Source organism: Argentina anserina, chromosome 2 (assembly GCF_933775445.1).
Source record: "Argentina anserina chromosome 2, drPotAnse1.1, whole genome shotgun sequence".
Lineage (NCBI taxonomy): Eukaryota > Viridiplantae > Streptophyta > Magnoliopsida > Rosales > Rosaceae > Argentina > Argentina anserina.
The window spans coordinates 22,118,306-22,138,294 of NC_065873.1; the positions used below are offsets into that span (position 1 = coordinate 22,118,306).

A 19,989-nucleotide genomic window follows, 5' to 3' on the forward strand; every position below is an offset into this window, starting at 1 on the left:
GTCATACAATTAAACCAATTTACCGGAAGGTACATTTTCTTCCCTTTCGGTCTCATCCACCAACAACAACCAATTCATCCAAATTACTGGAAGGTACATTTTCTTCCCTTCCACCAATATTATCAGATATCCACATTCAATAAACCAATTTATCGGAAGGTACATTTGCTTCCCTTCCGATCTCTTTCTCCATATCAACACTTCAACACATTTAAAGATATAAAATATAATATAGCAACGTATATATGTATGTTCTTATTACCATTAAATATACATATATAAATAGACTATATTATATCAATATCAACATGCATATTCCAAATTCACTCTCACATTCACTTTAGTCCATAATCACTAAAATCTTTTAAAAACATTTATTAAAATAGCGTTTCACTTACCCATGAACCGTAGACGATCAAGTTCATGTAATTTAAACCAAAACATAATTTTATAAACTAGTGATGCAATGACTATGTTAACAACTTCAACCAAATTCAATAATTATAACACTATTTCGATCATGATGATCATTCTGAGGTTTACTCATCTTAGCTCACGATGCGTCTTCTACTCAAAATAAGGAAAGTACTACCTACCACAATCACTCCATAACCAAGTAACAAGTACCTAATTCATATCACGATTGCAAGTTATTAACACTTGAGAACGACAACAACAATTCAACCTAAAATCACCAAACCTTTAACAACAACTAACTTACTCAAGAATTAACCTAACACATGAAAATGACCTACGTAAACGCTCGTATCGATGAACATATCACAATGGAGTAAACCATTACTCCGAAACATGACCCAACACACCACCACACGCCACCAACAATGGCGGCACTACCACTATTCCGGTGACCACCAATGATCACCAAAATTTACCACCACAATCTAAACGACATTTCAAACAACTTTCTAATTGACAATAAAGTCTAAATCCAAGCCTAAACAGTCAAACCGACTAAGAATATAAAATTGACACTATTCACAAACCCTAGAAAAAGAAATTGTTGATTCTCCTTGTGTGTTTCGAAATAGATAAAACTGTTTTAGATGGTTGATATACATCCTACAAGCTGCAAAACACAAGAAGAATCACCTTGATTGGTTGCCGGAGGAAGAAGTTCTCCTCACTTCTTCAAAACGGAACAGCTGCCTTATTCTTCATTTCTGGACTTCAAACAGCTTGAATCTATCTCAAACACCAACCCTGATCGGTAGGGTACGAAGAGACGGTTTCAACTCCACCGGTCTCACTCAATTTCGTCGCTAGACGACGAAGATATGGCTGGAAAAAGATCTGGCAACCAAGAGGGAAAAATCGCGTGAACGGTACCCGAGCTCGGGTGAACAGTAACCGAGCTTATTTTCGAAAAAAAAAAACTGATTTTCTTAATTTCTAATCTCATCTCATTCCTTTTATACTCATCCCAGAATCAGAAACCAAACTTCTGTTGCTAACAACTTTCACATACGACATCCAATTAAAGCGTGTCGCGCATCTACGAACTCGTATTGACGAACTCTACGACTTTCACGAATGAAGTTTTCTGAGATTCCAAACGGATAAAAAGTCAACTCTTGACCCCTCATGGTAATATTTCCGAGTAAAAATCGCTCGAACACTTTCGTTTCCTCCATCGTACTATATAATCGGATCATCACCAATTTAAATATCTCCGAACAATAATTATAAAATAATTATAAATTTCCGAAATATTATATGACAGGTGTAGGATAGTTGGAGGCCACAAACTAAACTGAGACTTAGTTTAAGACACTAGCTTAATTAGGACAAATAGAAATTATAAGCTGCCTATAAGCTAATTTAAAGGCCAAAAAGATCATCACTTCTAAAATTTAGTAATTACTAGTGTATATGAACAAGAAAGCATATTATTTTAGTAGTTAGATCATTACTAATTTACTATAACTAATTGTAACGACCCCAAAATTTCGAGCATGAAACTCAAATTTCGAAGTCATGAATAACACTAAAACAATCTCAATGAATCGAAATCATTTTAAATGCCACAGCGAATCATCTCTGAGTTCAAAATATAACTCAGTCAAACCGATTATTACAAACCAAATTATAATTCGACATTATAACAAATAGAAATGTATAATCCTCATAAAAACCTCACAAGAAAGTCACACAAATCCTCACACAAGCTGGAACTAAATATCTTCAAGTCCTCTGAGCAGTCCGTCAATTCCCGCTAATCCACACCTGCGGAGTTATCCACTACACCATCGAATTGGTGCACCATGATTGTAAACACAAACCCGGTAAGCTTTATAACTCGTATGAGTAAAAATAACAATAAACTCGCATATCAATATACGGAAATCCACAAAAACATCAAATATAAATGCACTCATGAGTCGATGGACGGCCCGTCTGGTTGTCCAAAATATGAAAATGAAAGTGCTCATGAGAAATTGGGCAACCCTTCTGGTTACCCAAATGCATTTATAATATAGGTACTAATGAACGCTGGTACATATCTGTTACCCCTCACATAGTACACTGCCGATATTGGGCAACCTTCTGCTATCCAACATCCAAAAATATGAGTACTCATGAGCCGATAACCCATATGATACCTCTCATGCAGTACTCCGGCAGACAGACTAGAGCTTTAACTGTATCGTAACTTTCGCCCGGCCAAAGGCTAGGTTCCGACATGCCAAACACGTCCGAAGACTGGACCGAAGACATAAACACGTCCGAAGACAAATCAACATTTTAGTAATCTCCATGTTAAAATCACGTACAATAATCATTACATCATATTGTACAAAAAAAATCAAGTCCGAAGACAAATCAACATTTTAACAATCTCCATGTTAAAATCACGTACAATAATCATCATCTCATATTGTACAAAAAATCAAGTCCGAAGACAAATCAACATTTTAACAATCTCTATGTTAAAATCACGTACAATAATCATCACCTCATATTGTACAAATCAAAATCACATGCTCGATATATAAATCTCGTCATCAAAATGACATAATCACGATAAAATCATAACAGTATATTATATAGCAAACTATATATATATGTACCTATTTACCATCTATACAATATATATATATATAATCCACTATATCATATACATGTCATATTTCATAAACACGTCCGAAGATAAAACGTTTTAACAAACTCCATGTTAAAATCACGTACAATAATCATCACCTCATATTGTACAAATCAAATCACATGCTCGATATATAAATCTCGTCATCAAAATGACATAATCACGATAAAATCATAACAGTATATTATATAGCAAAAAATATATATATATGTACCTATTTACCATTTATACAATATATATATATAATCCACTATATCATATACATGTCATATTTCATAAACACGTCCGAAGACAAAAACTCGTCAGAAGACAAAACGTTTTAACAAACTCCATGTTAAAATCACGTACAATAAGCATCACCTCATATTGTACAAATCAAATCACATGCTCGATATATAAATCTCGTCATCAAAATGACATAATCACGATAAAATCATAACAGTATATTATATAGCAAACTATATATATATGTACCTATTTACCATTTATACAATATATATATAATCCACTATATCATATACATGTCATATTCCATTCTTAAAAATTCTGCAAAATCTTGAATCTCCGCAAGGGTAGATACGTAAATATGTGAGATTTTACTCATCTTATCAACTCGAGCGTAAATCCACAATTTCCGAAGGTAATTTCTTTCCTTAATTTATCGATCACCTTGAAAAGATAAGAAACGAATTTAGAATCGTTACGTAAACCTTTCAATGCCGAAACAGTAATAATCTGTAACTGTTCAGCAATTTATGGTTTTACGAATTTACTGTTTACTGAGTACTATACACGCATTTACTATTCATGTATTACTGTACAAATACACATCATTACGTATTCTTGTACGAGTACATACTATTTACATATTTCTGTACGTATAAATACTATTCAAATGTAAATACTGTCTCATTAAATATTAATTACTGATTTACCCTTCTAAAATTACTTTTTACATTTACTGAAAGTAATTTATATTTACATTTACTGAAAGTAATTTATATTTACATTTACCGTACGTAAATAAAAATTTTTTTTTACTGTACGTAAATTACTTTTTACATTCACCGTACGTAAAAATAAAATTTTACAATTTACTGTGTCGAAATCACTGTTCACGCACCACCTCCGGCAGGCCGCGCGTGGCCGACACCACCAACGGCGCGTATCACGCCACCGCCGCCCCATTTCTCTTCCTTTCTCTTCCCTCTTCTCCTCCACGGCCTCACGCCGTTTCCTAGCTCCTCCACGCACCCACACGCGCCGCCCAAGGCGGCGGCATCTCCCCCAAATCCCTCCTCCTCCGATCTCCTCCAAATCGAAACCAAACAACCACAAATCAACAACCAAGCATCACAACAACCTAATTAAGCTAACCCTCACCTCATTCAAGCTTGGAAACCACCGGAGATAGGCTTTGATACGGCGGAGGACAACGCAGCAACTTGGAGGCGTTGGTGGAGCTCCGGCGTGGCGTGAGAGGGTGCGTCGACCTCGGGGTCGCCTGCGGGGGGGGGGGGGTGGTGTGACGCCTCCTAGGCCGGCAGTGAGGGCCACGTCTCCATGTGATAGGAGATTGGTGGTGAAGCCGAGTGAGAGGTGAGGAGAGATCGGGTGAGAGGGAGAGGGAGAGGGAGGCGGAGAGAGGAGAGAGAGAGAGAGAGAGAAGGGGTTTCCATAAATGGAAACCCTAATCACAAAAAAGTACTTTTTATACTCGTTTCTAAAATCGAAAACTAACTTCCGACGTTAATAACTTTCACGTACGACTTCCGATTCGAACGCGTGACATGTCCACGAACTCGTATGGACGAGATCTACGACATTCGTGAAGGAAGTTTTCACAAACGATCGACGGAGTAAAAGTCGATATTCACGTCACGAAAACGTAACGTTTTTTTTAAATAAACGTTACGATAATGTTTCCGTTTTCGATATACTAATTCGCAAAGCATACAAAATTCGTTTAAATAAATTTCACAAATTTATGAACTTAAAAACAATCCAATATTCGTTTCGAAAAAATCGGGTTATTACACTAATTGTTTGTTGAATATAATTAATTTAAGACTAACAGGTGTTATGGGGTTAGAAGAGTATTAACATATTTACGGAATTCAGTTATAGATCATTTGACTAGTATCTTATAAGTTTTATGATCTTACTTGTTAATTATAGTTGTACATCTTTTACCAATTCTCACTGCAAGTTTTGTACGCCATCAACTTGTTGCTAAGCCAAGGTCTAAAAAGCTAGCAGACCAAACCACAGATCTTTTTATTAACCAAAAAAAATAACACAGACCTTTCGAAACCTATGCCATCTTACTGATGTAATAGAGTAACTGATCTCTTCGTCATTTCAAATCGAAAATGGGATTGGCTATCTAAATTGCAACATGTAAATCATCCTCACCTTTCAACAACTCTACGATTTAGGCATTACATCTTCCCATCAAATTGCTATACAAATAGTATCGTTTGTTTTATCTTAGCTGCTGAACTACTGCAACGTTTTGAAATTTGAAAGTGCCAAGTGTAACTTATGAATTCAAACTTGGTTCACGCTCATGTCTAAAGCTACGTATAGAACTAACTAATAGAAGTCAAGGTCCGAGCTCTTTTCCAGGTCAAGTCTCCGACTCTTTTCCAGGACGACGACGATTGTAAAGGATTCATCTGTCAGGGCCTCTTTGGTCATTCCCTCATGTTTCCTTTTCCTAGAATTCAAATGCGAAAACATCGGCATTTGCTGGAACAGTGTCGGGCATGTGCACGGTGGATCGTTTCTCCGGGAAAGAGATAGTCTTTGTTTGTAGCGCATGTCTTCTAAGTTCTCACTTTTAAGTTTTAACCTTAACTAGTTTAACCTCATTGAAACAGGGAACTACAAAGTTTTAAGGTAAGAAAAAAAATATTGAACTGCATTGATAGTGTTTTGTCAACTATATATGTTCCACATTTGGGAACCCATTTGATAATTTCCTTGCATTATTCTCCAAATTAGACAGACTGGCCTAAAACTATGATCCACATTCTTATTTCATCAGTAATGTATGAGTGGCCCACATTCCTTACATGTTGGTAATGTAATTTTCTTATTTCATTAATAGATGTGGAGTTATTCAAAAAAAAAATTATATATGCCTTTAATTTTTCAGTACATTAATAATCAGAATTCCAAAGGGATGATATCAATTAGCTCCAAATCAGTATCAATTATCTACATGCCAACTTATAGGAGGGGGTTAAGGGCCGGAAGTCACGAGTCAAGGCTAGAACCAACTCAACCAAGTATAGCAAAAATGCAGAACAATGAAGATATTGATATAAGCATTGGTTTGGGGTGTTGAGCAATCAAAACAGGTTCATCAGCCTAGAGTCGTGCGAGACTGATTAGGAAATCTAAGCTGAAGCTTGACATGATAAGTGGATTCAGCACCCACCGGCTGCTGATCACTCTGAGCAAACACAGCTAATCCGCGAGCGAAAGCAAACGATCCTGTTCCACCCATCACCGTGAGCTCTTCTGTGTCTTTGCGGGAAACATGCTTGGCTTGAACACTAAGGCTACCAGAATATTTGGGAGTGTGAAATGTCAGGTAGATGATATTGAATGCCGATTCTGCAAAGTTTTCCATAGGGATGATGAAGCCTTGGGCTTTTCCGACTACCCGAGAAGTGTTCTCGGGTCCCTCCGTGAGCTTGCGGTGGAAGATAAATGCTCCGGTGTTTGAATGTGCCACCGGCTGCAGTGAATTGGAGCTTCCGACGTGTGGCTGCTGAATGTACAAGGAAAGGTCCAGCGAAGGCAGCGGAGGCGTTCTTTGGGGTACTGGAGAAACCAAAGCTAGAAGAATCACAGTAAGTATTGCCAAGAGGACTGCAGCGCAGAATATGATCCTAGGCAGCATCATTGATGCATTGTACGTTGGAGGAACGTTATGTCTCTAGGGAGGCCATTTAATACAGTTTACATTGTTGATTAGGCCAACTAATCCACAATGAGAATACCTTAACCAAACCAATAGCGAGTTTGTGACGGTCCACAAGGGTCACTATTATGACCAATAAAGGAAAAAGACAACCCCAAATTCTAAGTTATGCAGCAGATCGGAAGACTGCAATATCTATAAACTTAATAGACAGAAAGATTATACTCTATATCAGATCATTGTTATAAGAAACTAGAATAAGAGAAAACTCATTAGTTTCCCCGTAATTGATAACCAATAATTATAATAACCTTAATCCACCTCTCAAAACAATCTGACCAGAGTGAACCTCAGAAGGTCAGAAGTAGAGAGAAACACTGCACATCGCTATGAATTGGGGCAAGCATGCTTGGCAGTGACTGCATAACAATCTGGAAGGATAGGCAATACTTGGAGAAGTTTAAGGATATGCAAATTAGCAAGTCGCAGAAATAATAGTAAAAGCTCAGATCAGGCAAAGGACTAACTTTGATCATTGAGCCAAAAAAAGAAAAGAAAAAAGAAAGCAGCAGTCTCAACTACGTCAAAAGACAGAAAGACAACCTAACTTCATAAAATACAATGAACAAACAGTAGAAAATGTAAGCAAATAAAAACATCTACCAATCTTTGAGGCAAAGTTCATGCAAGATATTCCAAACAGAGGCCTCCAAAATTCAAACATCAAATCAAGCAGAAATAAATGAAACACTAACGATCAAATTGCAGAATCACAATCTCATCTTGAATGTCAATGAAGACATGCATTCAACAATAACAGAGAAAAGTAACTGGAAATAATAGCTTCAAATCTTCATGCTTTCAGATTCGTTATTAGTGCTCATTGACCTGTAATCAATATGTTACTTGGTTGCTTAACCAAAAAAAAAATGTTACTTGGTTGACATAGTTTCAATATATAAATACAGACTCAACTTTAATCATTTAGTGTCATATGCTCATAATGATACACGTGAAAGCATCTGAAAATAGCTCAGTGACTCAAACCTGCTCAAAAAGCTTCCAGACCTCACAGGTTGACAGTGCAAGTTATCATCCAAGAGATAAAAAGGATGGAAAGCTAATATATTGTTGCTGCTCACTTTTGTTGCATTTTGAAACATTCAACTTGCAACATGTGTTCTATACTTCTGTATTAGATGAGCAACAGGCTAAAGAACCAAAGGAACCTGGTGGTCATCATAACTTGGAGGCTAGTGGCAGGGCTTCCAAGGTTTGCACCATCAGCGTTTGCTCACAAAACTATAACATAATTCTGTTTGGTGACAAGACCTACTGCACTAGGAACAGATTGGACATGAAAATGTACAGGAGTGTTTAGATCTGCTTCACACTAGCAATTGTAGGCATGAAACCCACAACTAAATTACTGCCTCTTACAGAAGCTTTACAAGTTCACTTTCTAAGAACTCTAACCTCGAGATGGTTTCATAATTGATTCCAACCTGAAAAACTTCTGAGAACTCATTGATCAAAGATTTGCAAGCAATGTCAAGTAGCTGGCCATCATCAGGATCACGTACCTGTTTTCTACTACTACCGTCAAATGACTCAATATCCCCTAACAACTCTCTAATGCTTCCGACCTGATAGTTTTGCAAACCACACGGTACTATCCAATTAAAAGGAGTTAAATCTGTGGTTACATTCACTGCTAAACCATGATAAGCTATCCACTGCGACACTCGTATACCAATAGCTGCTAGTTTCTGGTTTCCTGAAGAAAAATAACATATCAATTAATATTTCTGGTGCTATGGAAACAAAATTAAGGTGTAGATAATGTCTTCGAAAGCATACCGTGCCAAACACCAGTTAAGCCCTCAAGCCGAGATGCCTTGATCGAGAATGTGTTTGAAAGGGAACGAATGATCACCTCCTCAAGTGACCTGAGGTACCAATGAAGATCCATTTTATGATTCCGGAGATTCATAATGGGGTACATTACTATCTACACTGCCACAGATACGAAAATCATGACTTAGTTGATAAAATTACACCCTCACAGAGCATATAGTTCACCACAACTACCTGACCAGGACCATGATATGTAACCTCGCCGCCGCGCTCGGTTCGGTGAACATCGAATGGAGCATCCTTGAGGTCAAAATTGAGGAACTTTTCAGAGCTACCGGTGCCCATTGTGTAAACAGGAGGATGCTGAAGAACCAAGAGCGAGTCAGGGCAGTCTTCATTCCTCTCAATCAGAGCCTTCTTCTCTTTCACTATGCTCTTCTGCCAAGACCAAGCTTGCTTGTACGGAACTAACTCCTTGTACAGATTGAAGCACTCGCAGTCTGACCTGTACGACAATTGGGTCAGTTTCAATGCACATGTAAGTGTGTTTGTGAAACTGTCGGATTGAGAAACTCACTCTCTTTTCGGTTCCTGAGTAGTTGGAGAGCTTAACTGTTGGGTTTTAACAACTGAGATTCGGGTCGATTTCGATTGGAGTTTCTGGGAGAGATGATGGGGAGGTTGGGGCTGATGATTACAAGTTGGGTATGGTTGGATTGAGGCAATGACAGATTGGGTAGCAGAGAAAGTCATCTGTTATGATCTCTGATGTTGCTTGAATCAGTGAGACCCTTAATGAATCAAAGAAGCAAAGGCAAGAAAAAAAAATGGTGAATACAACGATAAAGGGTTAGTAAAACGAAGCAATACCTAACTTAAGAATTTGGTTTTTGATTAATGGAGATGGAGGACTGGGAATGGGACAATCAGGCGAAGCGTTCGAAGCTTTCAGTCAAAGGTGAAAGAGGGTGGGATATGTTTGATTTGGGTTGTTAAACAACCACCCGAAAGTTGTGGGCTTGAAGGCCTGTTTATTCAACGAGAAACCAAGTGAAAATGTGAAACAAAACTTGTTTGTTTTCGGTTTGAAATTCAGATTCTACCAACATTCTCTGTTACACTTAAATTCAGTGGAAGAAATAACTACATACACATTTGCAAGGGGAGAAATTATAGAATGTCGTTAGCAAGTTCGTTGAGTAGTCGTGAGACTAGGGCCTTCACTGAATAACTCGTCACTTCGAAATAACTTGCAGAGATTATTTCTCATCAAAATGAACGGTTTGTTCAGCAAATGCCGACAACGTCTCCTTAATCTTGCTGAGGGTTTCAATCGCATGTATTCAATGACCTTATTGATTTCATCTATCATATCCCTCAATTCATCAGTGTTCCTGTACATAATTAAGGCCAAAGTTAGGAACATCAAGTTACTAAGTTAGGCTTACCCCTCTATATACTCGATCGAGTAACTTGAATATTGATGGAATGCATATCAAATACAACTTACATTGTCATGTCCATATCCTGGGATTTTATTGCACATACTTTGTTTGTTGGTGAGCCATCATGAACGGGTGTTTTCCCAGTAATCGGATCTCCTTCCAGTAACGTAATCTAATTAAGAGGATAAAAAGATGGAAATGGATCCAATTTTAGATGGATTTCAATACTATTTCGAGTTTCAAGCTATATATACTAATTTCATGCATTTACTCTTACCAACCTGATTCTCAATGCAGAAGCTATAATTTTTAAGCTTAGTGATTTTCTTTTGTAAGCGCCCCTTCTTCTCCTTACATTTTCTCAATTCTGTGTATGAAATATGAACCATATTTTCAAAGTAAATCTTCATGAGTGTAAGGTATATACACAATTAATCAACAAAAAGTCATAGAATAACATGTAGACCTGTGTGTCTGCTTTTGTAGGATAGGGATTTTACCGTATTGGTTATATGGTCTTTTAATTTGTAGAGCTGCCTTCTTACTCTCTACAGCTGCGATTAATCGTTGAGCCTTCCAATTATTTGCAAGGACCTTCTTCTCAAGCTCATGCTTCTGATTTAGAATCCTGCGTAGTGTCTGCATATAAATATATCTAAAGGATATGTAAAACTCAAACATGCAACTGAATATCGGTGTATAAATCAATTGTGATGATTTAAGAAAAGTTAGAACGAAGAAATTATATATTACCTCGTTTAATTCTTTGAGAGGATTGGCTTCCTGCTTTGGTAAACCTGGGATAGACATATCTGCCTATCTGCCTTTAATCCTTTATCCTTTTGTGCGAAGACTGAACTCACTGAAGAGACATGACGATCTGGAACTTTTCTTTGTTTCCGGGAAAATGTTTCCAAACCGTAACCGCCGGCAGCGAAATCGATCAGCAGTACAGTACACAGTGACACTACTTAAATGATCGAGTTAAATCCATACGCTCCTTGTTTAACAACTTACAAGTATTTATAAAAGCAACGGGGCCGGAGAAAGGGTGCGGCCCTGTGATTAATATATATACGAGTATACGACACAATGCATGAAGGTAGTCTAGCTAATACTAAATGATGTATGCCTTTTGGTTTGGATCGATCAATATGAAGCATTCTCGTTACCAATTTGGAACTAATTAAAGATACGTATACGTACGTACTATCGATAATCGATCTATCCTTCTCCAACTAAACTTCATTGTCTTCAACTCAATTCGATGTAAATCATTGTATGTTAAACATACAAGTACCATAGAGCCCATAGACAACGTTATGTTAATGAAGCACCTCGATCATTAATAATAATGAAGCACCCCAATCCTTGCCTTATCGAGAGAAAACGGTAATAATGTTGTTTGTTTCTCATCTCTAGCTAGAAACACTAGCTATTTATATTGTAGAGAAACTATGCCTATAAATTAAGCCCGGAGCTGATAGGCATACCCAAACTTAGTCCAAAAAATTGGGCTGCGAGCCAGTTCGGCCTAAACTGATGGGTGAGCTTTACTCGGTTCGGTTTGGAATGGGTAGAGTATGAACAACACTTTTCAGGCCCTGGGCAGACTCAAAGCCCTACCCATATTATAAGACTGACCCGTAGTCCGGCCCATTCTAAGCTCATGTTAGTAATAAATGGTTTTTCTCATTTAGATTTAAAATATTAAATATTAAGAATTAATTGTCTGTTGGTTTAATTGGCAAATATGTTATTCTTATAAGAAGAGGTTCATGGGTTCAACTCTTATCTATCAATTTTTATTAAAATGGACATTAAAATATTTTATTATTTAAAAATCACTGACCAAATGTAGGCCGGGCTTTTTAAGCCCAAACTTTATCCGCCCAAAGGACGGGCTCGAGCTTCACATATTGTGATAGGGTTGACCCTGTCATGTCCAATTTACACCTAGGGCATAAAAAGCCATGGGCCGGTTAGTATGTGGGTCTTCATATCTTAGGGTCGGACCGGCCCAGCCCAACCCATTTTACAAGCCTAAGAGAAATTGTATATCCTTCATAATCACCCACTCCATAATGAAAATTTATGGAGGGGAAACAATAATAAAGTTCTTGCCATAAGGGAACTGGTGATTGATCGAGGTCGAATATTTCACGGTAGATCGTATTTCGAAAAATGGTGAAACTGTACAATCCACGTACTGTTGAATACAAATGGTTTTGGGAGAAATCTTCGTTGGTCTATGGAAACAAATTTGCCGACCATCCTTTATTTGTCAACTTTGTGTCAACCTTTCTAAACTCATGTCATGTGTCCAATTGCTAAATTATTATCTAATTATGAGTTGAGAAAATACACATGGCATGAGTTTAAAAGGGTGGGCACAAGGTGGACAAATGAAAGGTGGTCGGTAAATTTACTTCTGTGAGTCTATAGGGTGAAGTTTGGGAGTATGGAGGGAATTTAACTATGTGTCTATATTTAATCTTCGTAGGATATGTAGGGAACTATCTTTGATGTCTATAACTTCCAAATCAATTCGTGGAAACATCGACCCTGCTGCCAAGTGCCTTGCATTCCTATATGTTCAGACTTGCATCGAAATGAATTGTCTTCTCGTTGAATGGTAATTTTCATTGGTTGATGGAGGCGCGCTATCCAGACGCCATGTAGATGAAGCAGCATTTGTCATTTCTGCCTGAATCACCAACTACCGCAAAAGACACGAAATTAGAGACCATCAGCATGCAGCCACCACCACAATCACCCCTGCCGGATCTTTTAAGCATTTGATGAAGTGTTAGTTTGCTGGAGGACTGAAAGTTTCTGCTATAAATTCTATGAACTATCTTACCTTTTTGTTTGTTTATTTGGGGGGGGGGGGGGGGGGGGGGGTTGATTTCTACTTCACACCTTCTGCTATCTGTTTATGGCCATGGCTGCTGTACGTTTTTACTGTTTTTGACCCTGCAAAGATTAGTCCTCAGTGAAAAAAAATGCCTTGATTATTAAAGAAAAACTCATCCTATATATATTGCCATTGACCAACTATTAATTAGCGGGGAAAATCCATCCAAATTATAATACAAGCATAGTAAACCAAAGACGTAGACTCAAGCAGCACGTAAACTTGGCCTCCAAGATTCGAATCAACTAGAAAATTTGGAGTTTGATCTCATGCTTCTCATGCTGCGGATAAGTTGGTTTCGTCGATTTAGCTCCATCTACACGTTTTTTTTTCATTTTCAGTTTCTATTAGCAACTTCGTTATGATCATTTATGAGTTGGTTGATTGCAATAAGCTACACTCTAACAATGTATCCACGTATTAGTCTACTGATCGATTTATGCTCGTATACCATGCTAATAAGTAGTAACAATGTATCTGCCTAGCCCATGATCTAACGCATTGTAGCAACACTGCTGAAGTCCACCGGAAAGGCAATAACCCCTCATGTCTCACTGGTAGAAAAAAAAAATCCCAATCAAGCAACATTGCACTACTCATTAAAAACCGCCAACACCTGGCAACGACCATCCTCGTAAGACCTCTGGCCTCTTTGCTCACTATCTCAAGTGTCATAGGTCGGCCCTAGAGAGAAACTGACGCTTTAATCTTATTCTAGCTTATTATGTACTATGATGTGTACATTATAACTAAATTTTATTTGTTACCTATATATTTTAGAGAAAAATCATTTCAGAATGTATACTATCAATTTTCGCCCGCGAAAATAATAAGAATCACTTACACGCAAACTTGGCCTCCAAGGTTGGAAAGGCTTTTACAAGTCGCAGTCTGACCAAATCAAGAAAGAGAAATTATCCTTTGAGAGAGAGAGAGAGAGAGAGAGAGAGATTAGACTTCTTAACCGGACCATAGTCAGGCCCAATCAATATTGGGCTTGGGAGCTGAGGAAGACCCAAAGCGAAACCCTAGGTTTCTGTGGTTTATCTGTATATGTATATAAACGCGTCGCCTCCACAAAATCTCTAGCCTCTCTGCTTTGCTTTGCAAGCTCTGAAGAAAACTGAGGAGGAGGTAAGACATGGTTTCACTCAAGCTCCAGAAGCGGCTCGCCGCCAGCGTCCTCAAGTGTGGTCAGGGTAAGGTGTGGCTTGACCCCAATGAAGTCAGCGACATCTCCATGGCCAACTCTCGTAAGCTCCCCTCTCTTTCTCTCTGTTCCTGCTTTCATTTTCATCTGTTTGGTATTGATGTTTATAGATTGGTGAGACGTAGTTGTAGAGAGCTGAGGGCTTGAGTACTATGCTGTTAGGGTTAGATCTGTATGTGTTTCGATTAAAACTCGATCAGTTTGGATTGTTTGAGCTGTGCTTCTCTATATCAATTAGCATCAAGTTGTGTCTAGTGTGTTTTAAGAACTCTGGAGTGTGTATGAGGCTGAAGAAGTGTTTCGATGATAAAGAAGCTTCGATGAAGCTGTCGTTATATTGAACTGTTTATGTGTTTGTGTTTTATGTGCAATTGAATGTGTATGAGCTACTTCTTAATATCGACGATAAGTGGATGTTTAAAATGATGATTTGTTGGGACTTTTTAATTGGTGTTAAATGCTTAATGATGGTTTGGATTGTCGAATCGCAGGCCAGAACATAAGGAAGTTGGTTAAGGATGGGTTCATCATCAGGAAGCCCACCAAGATTCATTCCCGCTCTCGTGCCCGTCGTATGAAGGAGGCCAAGAGGAAGGGTCGTCACTCTGGATACGGTATGTTGATTAAATATTAGATTTAGGCATTGTTGCAGTCTCTGGTGTGGAAAGTCTTGGTCTGGTCATCACTGCTGTGATGTGAAGCTGTAGTAAGTGACATTTGAATGTATGGTTTCTGAATATTCTAGGTAAGCGTAAGGGTACCAGGGAGGCAAGGCTTCCAACCAAGATCCTCTGGATGCGCAGGATGCGTGTCCTCAGGAGGTTGCTGCGCAAGTACCGTGAGGCAAAGAAGATTGACAAGCACATGTACCATGACATGTACATGAAGGTCAAGGGTAATGTTTTCAAAAATAAGAGAGTGCTCATGGAGAGTATCCATAAGTCTAAGGCTGAGAAGGCAAGAGAGAAGACTTTGTCTGACCAATTTGAGGCCAAGAGGGCCAAGAACAAGGCTAGCAGGGAGAGGAAAAATGCTAGGAGGGAAGAACGTTTGGCTCAGGTATTATTGCAATAATCATTATAATACTCGTGTTTGCGTTACTGATTTGGATAAAGTTGTCCAATTGAACTCATTTGTTCTCCATTTGCAATTGTAATGATACAATATAGGTTCTTACATTGCTTATTCTTCTATACTGTGTTTAGGGACCTGGAGAGAGGGTACAAGCACCAGTTGCTGCTGCTCCCGAAGCCCCTGCTGCGGTAGCTCAATCCTCACAGTAAGTTCACCTTTTGTGTACAACTTGTTTTTATTCAGGTTTACTGTTTGAAATTGATTTTATTTAGTTTTACCAAACATTCTCTTTTACTTGCCTGCAGGGCATCTAAGAAATCCAGGAAGTGAGTCCTATGAAGATAACTGATAGATGGGTTATTGTTGAAGATCCATGTGTTTTAAGTTGTTTGAATAGGCTAGCTTTAAAAGACCAGTATTGTTGTTTGCTTTGGACCATATTACTATGTTTTGTAGCTGAAAGAAGTTTCAGAATCTTTGTACTGTGTATGCAGTTTCGAATGTTTTGTTATCTATTGTTTGGTTTTTGCACTTGATCTGCTATGTTATGAGTTTCCGATTTGGAGGTCTTGCATTCCAATTCTTAGAGATTTCAAAGCTTGATTTTTGCACTTGAGATATTTATCAGAACTTGCAAACCCTTTTTATTAACAAAACCTGACTGAAGATCTATAGTTTGTTGCCAAGAGTTAGATCAACTCGGTGTTCTCTGAATGCAGAGGTTTATCAATCATCTGTGAAGGGATGAATGCTTGATACGATGAAGTTCAGCTGGCCGTACTTTGATTTTTTTTGTGATGCACTTCTAGCTGTAACAATTGTTTAAGAACATGGACGCCGACGATGTTGGCTTTTGTTTTTGAGAAGGATGCCATTGATCGCATATATAAAGCAAATTCTAGCTTCAACACATTCCTTAAACTATGAAAGACCACTCATTTCCAAAAACGAAAAAAATATATGAAAGACCAGTATATGCAATCATAGACCATTGGTACTCCATTACGTACTAAGGAAAATTTGTTTTTCTGGCACAACATTTACAGTTTGCAGTCAAAGGCTTCTCTGATAACGTCCATTTGGGGCTAAACCGTAACCATCTCCAAAAGCTGGTCTGTATCCAATGAGATCTGCACTTCCGTGATTTGCCTCTCTTTTGGGTGCTATTTGTTTTTCTGGCACAACATTTACAGTTTGCAGTCAAAGGCTTCTCTGATAACGTCCATTTGGGGCTAAACCGTAACCATCTCCAAAAGCTGGTCTGTATCCAATGAGATCTGCACTTCCGTGATTTGCCTCTCTTTTGGGTGCTATTTGATGTGCTATTGATATACTGCAGTTGTCGCATATCGCAAGTTTGACGATAAATACAACAAGAGTCCCCTTGTCAATGCCCTCACTCTCGATCCAAATATGGCCTCCCATGGTGTTCACAAACCTAATATAGTCAATACAGAAAGCGAGATGATAATGGATAACGTTAGCGAACAGGAGACTACACCAGGAGCTACAACACGACTTGCTCCAAGATTTGTTCAAAAACTATAGTTCCTCTAGATAGTATAGTGAGTGACTGGTAGAAATCGTGAAAAGTGAAGGAAGTTTGAATTTTACCGTTTGCAAATGGCAAGTCCAAGTCCCCCGCCATCATTTACTCGATTGGATCCATTTCTTGGTTGAGTAAATTTGGTGAAAATACGAGGAATATCTTGCTGAAGAATACCACAGCCAGAATCCTTGACCTATACGTACACGGAGATTTAAAAGATACCATCAGCATATGTATTCACAATACAAAATCTTTGAGCTAAAAAACTACACCCTGCAATCAAGATGCACTAGTCCATAGAAGACAGAAGACTAATAGATGCTCAAACCAGTGTCAACAAGCAAAGAGATGAGACACTATAGTATACACAGTATAGAATGCACTGACCTGAACCCGCAAGTAAAAATGACCATCACTTGGCGCTGGATAAAATTCAGGCGGTCGCCAATCTCTTGAAGACTCTGGTTTTGCAGTAGATACTATAACTGAAACATAACCCTCCTTTGTAAACTTGACAGCGTTACCAGCAACATTTAAAATAGTTTGCATAAGCCGGTTCTCATCTCCAACAGCACAAACAGGCACATCCGGGGCCAGAATCAAAGTCATAGATAACTTCTTCACGGTTGCAATAGGCTTTATTAAATCGATTGCCTACAGTTTGTAGAGATGCCTGATGTAAGTCCATAGTGATGATTCTTTTCTTTGAAAATATAAATTGATGCCAGAATCTAGAAGACTTACCTCTCTGAAAACTCCATGGAGGTTAAACATTCCAATGTCCAAGTCTAGGCTGCCATCTTCAAGCCTCGAAAGATCCAGAACATCATTAATGAGTGTTTCCAAAAGGTTGCTACTCTTTAATACTGATTCTATCATAACCCTATTTTCTGGTGTTAGTTCCGTTTCTAAGAGAAGTGAAGACAATGCAATAATTGCATGCATTGGTGTCCTCATTTCATGGTTCAGGACAGCAAGGAAATCATTGCGAGCACGGACTGCTAGCTCAGCTTCTCTCCGGGCCAAATCTAAAGCAACATTCTGCTCAACAAGCTGATCACTGGCTCGCATAGACTCTTCAAGAATAGCAGCATGTGAAAGAGCGACAGCTACCTGTATTCATAGATATCCTAATATCCTATCAATTGGTGGTATTAACAATAGAATTACAATTTCTCATAGGCAAAAAAAAACAAAACAATAGAAGTACCTATGGACTGAGCCAAAAGGGTGATATTACGACACTGAGGACAATGAGACACTAGTGAAAAGAAACAGGTGAACAATAAAAGTACCTGATCTGCAACAACATCAACCAGTTCAAGTTCATGGTCACGCCACTTTCTAGTGCCATCTGTTGGTAGAATCAGAACCATGATGGCATAGCTTTTGGCAGAGACATCAGGCCAGTCGTTGATCTGGAAATTTGAAAGATTCAACAGTGGCACACGCAGAGCAACAACCTCAGGTTGCATATACCTTCCTACAAGTGGTCTGATCCGAGCCAAGGGGCAGGTATATGGTATACGCATTGCTCTAGAGCTCTTAAACACTTCATTAACTATAGGAAGGCTGAATGGCACAGTAGACCCGATTTGGGCATCGTAATTGAGAGTATGAGAAAGTTGAAGGTTCATACCACTCCTGCAGGGCATCCACAAAGCACATTCCTCAAGGCCTAAAGTCCTCCCCAGCTCAACAAGAGTGGTTTTCAGTATAGTGTGTCTGTCAAGTGTGCTTCTAATTTCATGTGTCAGCATTCTAACGTGCCTTCCTGTTTCTTCTTGAGTTAGAATTAAGCCCATCTCCCTGTCAAGCTCTTCAGCCTTATTCTTGAGAAAGAGCTCCCGGGTCTTGACAGACAACAAATCCGGAATAATGTGAACAAGCATCAGCGCCGTTGCACATGATACAACAGCACACGCTACCTTTGCGATAGTCATCACAATGGCAACGGTTTTGGTGTGCATAGAGAATGTCCACACATTTATGAAATGGGTGGCGCCACAAAGCACAATGAAAGCACCAAACTGCATAAGCACCCATCTATATGGGAAGAAAGCGGATTTATGCACAAAGTATATGAGCTCCAATGGAATCGAGAAATACGCCAACGCAATAAGCACATCAGAGATGTACTGATACTTCACCAGAAGTTCATCGGGGGGCCATTGTGCTTCAACACAATCACATGATTCCATCATGCTGCTACTGTTTTAAACCTTAATGAACCACAAACAACAACAAAATGATTGAGTCAGTCAAAGCTGCCATGACCCAATTTGGTTTTATTTCATCATACCCTTAACTTCTCCAAAAGAAGCAAAGATCCATAATTTTCTTTAGATGTAATTCTGCAATCCTTAAGATGACAAGCAAATTTAAGCTCCAATTTTTATCCAACAACTGTCTCAACTGTTAATGAACCACAAACAACAACAGAAAACGATCTACAATCAATATGACAAGACCCAAACTGAAACGACCTCAGAAATTTAGCATTTCATCTCATCAAAGTTCCAAACTTTCACAAAAAGAAAAAAAAAGCAACGATCTTTGGTTTGTAGTGAGTGTAAAGTTCACAATACATTTCACGACACTCATTCTTAAACAAATGTATACACGTTTACTGAGCAAATGATCTGAATATCACCAGAAAGGATGGAAACTTTAAAGTGTTTACTGTTATTACCAGGCTGAAGGTTGATAGGAGAGAGAGAAGGTGAAAGATCACTGGCTGAGCTTCAGAGGCTTCCAACCCATCTCAGAAACAGCGAAGAAGAAGAAGAAGAAGAAGATAAAGAGTAAAGTGGAGGGAGCCAAAAAGAATAGTCACAGACAACGAAGGGGACGCACGAATTCGATTAAACGAACGAGAGAAC

General features: G+C 38.6%; 5 protein-coding genes across 5 annotated transcripts in view; 2 read left to right on the forward strand and 3 right to left on the reverse strand.

Moving 5' to 3' along the window:
• LOC126783240 (small ribosomal subunit protein S13, mitochondrial-like) overlaps positions 1–19,989 on the forward strand; it is a 96,257-nt gene that overhangs the window by 26,818 nt on the left and 49,450 nt on the right. The gene's annotated exons all lie outside the window — the stretch shown is intronic.
• LOC126783235 (pterocarpan synthase 1) lies at positions 6,300–7,092 on the reverse strand. Its single transcript, XM_050508665.1, has one exon. It carries the CDS (start codon positions 7,035–7,037, stop codon positions 6,492–6,494), a length of 546 nt encoding a protein of 181 aa, XP_050364622.1. The 5' UTR covers positions 7,038–7,092; the 3' UTR covers positions 6,300–6,491.
• Positions 7,750–9,847, reverse strand: LOC126783230 (octanoyltransferase LIP2p2, chloroplastic-like). The gene is made up of 4 exons (XM_050508660.1): positions 9,490–9,847; positions 9,147–9,417; positions 8,916–9,066; positions 7,750–8,832 (listed from the first exon to the last, which is right to left on the reverse strand). The coding sequence occupies exons 1-4, from the start codon at positions 9,663–9,665 to the stop codon at positions 8,492–8,494; spliced, it is 939 nt and encodes a 312-aa protein (XP_050364617.1). The 5' UTR covers positions 9,666–9,847; the 3' UTR covers positions 7,750–8,491.
• Positions 14,359–16,094, forward strand: LOC126783233 (60S ribosomal protein L19-1-like). Its single transcript, XM_050508663.1, has 5 exons — positions 14,359–14,527; positions 14,976–15,098; positions 15,230–15,543; positions 15,690–15,763; positions 15,864–16,094. The coding sequence occupies exons 1-5, from the start codon at positions 14,416–14,418 to the stop codon at positions 15,886–15,888; spliced, it is 648 nt and encodes a 215-aa protein (XP_050364620.1). The 5' UTR covers positions 14,359–14,415; the 3' UTR covers positions 15,889–16,094.
• Positions 16,497–19,961, reverse strand: LOC126783224 (probable ethylene response sensor 1). The gene is made up of 7 exons (XM_050508647.1): positions 19,800–19,961; positions 18,403–19,329; positions 17,852–18,220; positions 17,495–17,761; positions 17,173–17,300; positions 16,864–16,996; positions 16,497–16,722 (listed from the first exon to the last, which is right to left on the reverse strand). Exons 2-7 carry the CDS (start codon positions 19,309–19,311, stop codon positions 16,612–16,614), a joined length of 1,917 nt encoding a protein of 638 aa, XP_050364604.1. The 5' UTR covers positions 19,312–19,329; positions 19,800–19,961; the 3' UTR covers positions 16,497–16,611.

Bases quoted from the DNA above. Each gene is read 5' to 3' on its own strand.
- LOC126783235 (XM_050508665.1), bottom strand. From the start codon at position 7,037: ATGATGCTGCCTAGGATCATATTCTGCGCTGCAGTCCTCTTGGCAATA.
- LOC126783224 (XM_050508647.1), bottom strand. From the start codon at position 19,311: ATGATGGAATCATGTGATTGTGTTGAAGCACAATGGCCCCCCGATGAA. The intron at 18,221-18,402 runs GTACTTTTATTG...CTATGAATACAG, and splicing joins TTGATGTTGTTGCAGATCAG to GTAGCTGTCGCTCTTTCACA. The intron at 17,762-17,851 runs GTAAGTCTTCTA...TACAAACTGTAG, and splicing joins TCCATGGAGTTTTCAGAGAG to GCAATCGATTTAATAAAGCC.
- LOC126783233 (XM_050508663.1), top strand. From the start codon at position 14,416: ATGGTTTCACTCAAGCTCCAGAAGCGGCTCGCCGCCAGCGTCCTCAAG. The intron at 14,528-14,975 runs GTAAGCTCCCCT...GTCGAATCGCAG, and splicing joins CATCTCCATGGCCAACTCTC to GCCAGAACATAAGGAAGTTG. The intron at 15,764-15,863 runs GTAAGTTCACCT...ACTTGCCTGCAG, and splicing joins GCGGTAGCTCAATCCTCACA to GGCATCTAAGAAATCCAGGA.
- LOC126783230 (XM_050508660.1), bottom strand. From the start codon at position 9,665: ATGACTTTCTCTGCTACCCAATCTGTCATTGCCTCAATCCAACCATAC. The intron at 9,418-9,489 runs GTGAGTTTCTCA...ATTGTCGTACAG, and splicing joins ACTCAGGAACCGAAAAGAGA to GTCAGACTGCGAGTGCTTCA. The intron at 9,067-9,146 runs GTAGTTGTGGTG...GTGGCAGTGTAG, and splicing joins CATATCATGGTCCTGGTCAG to ATAGTAATGTACCCCATTAT.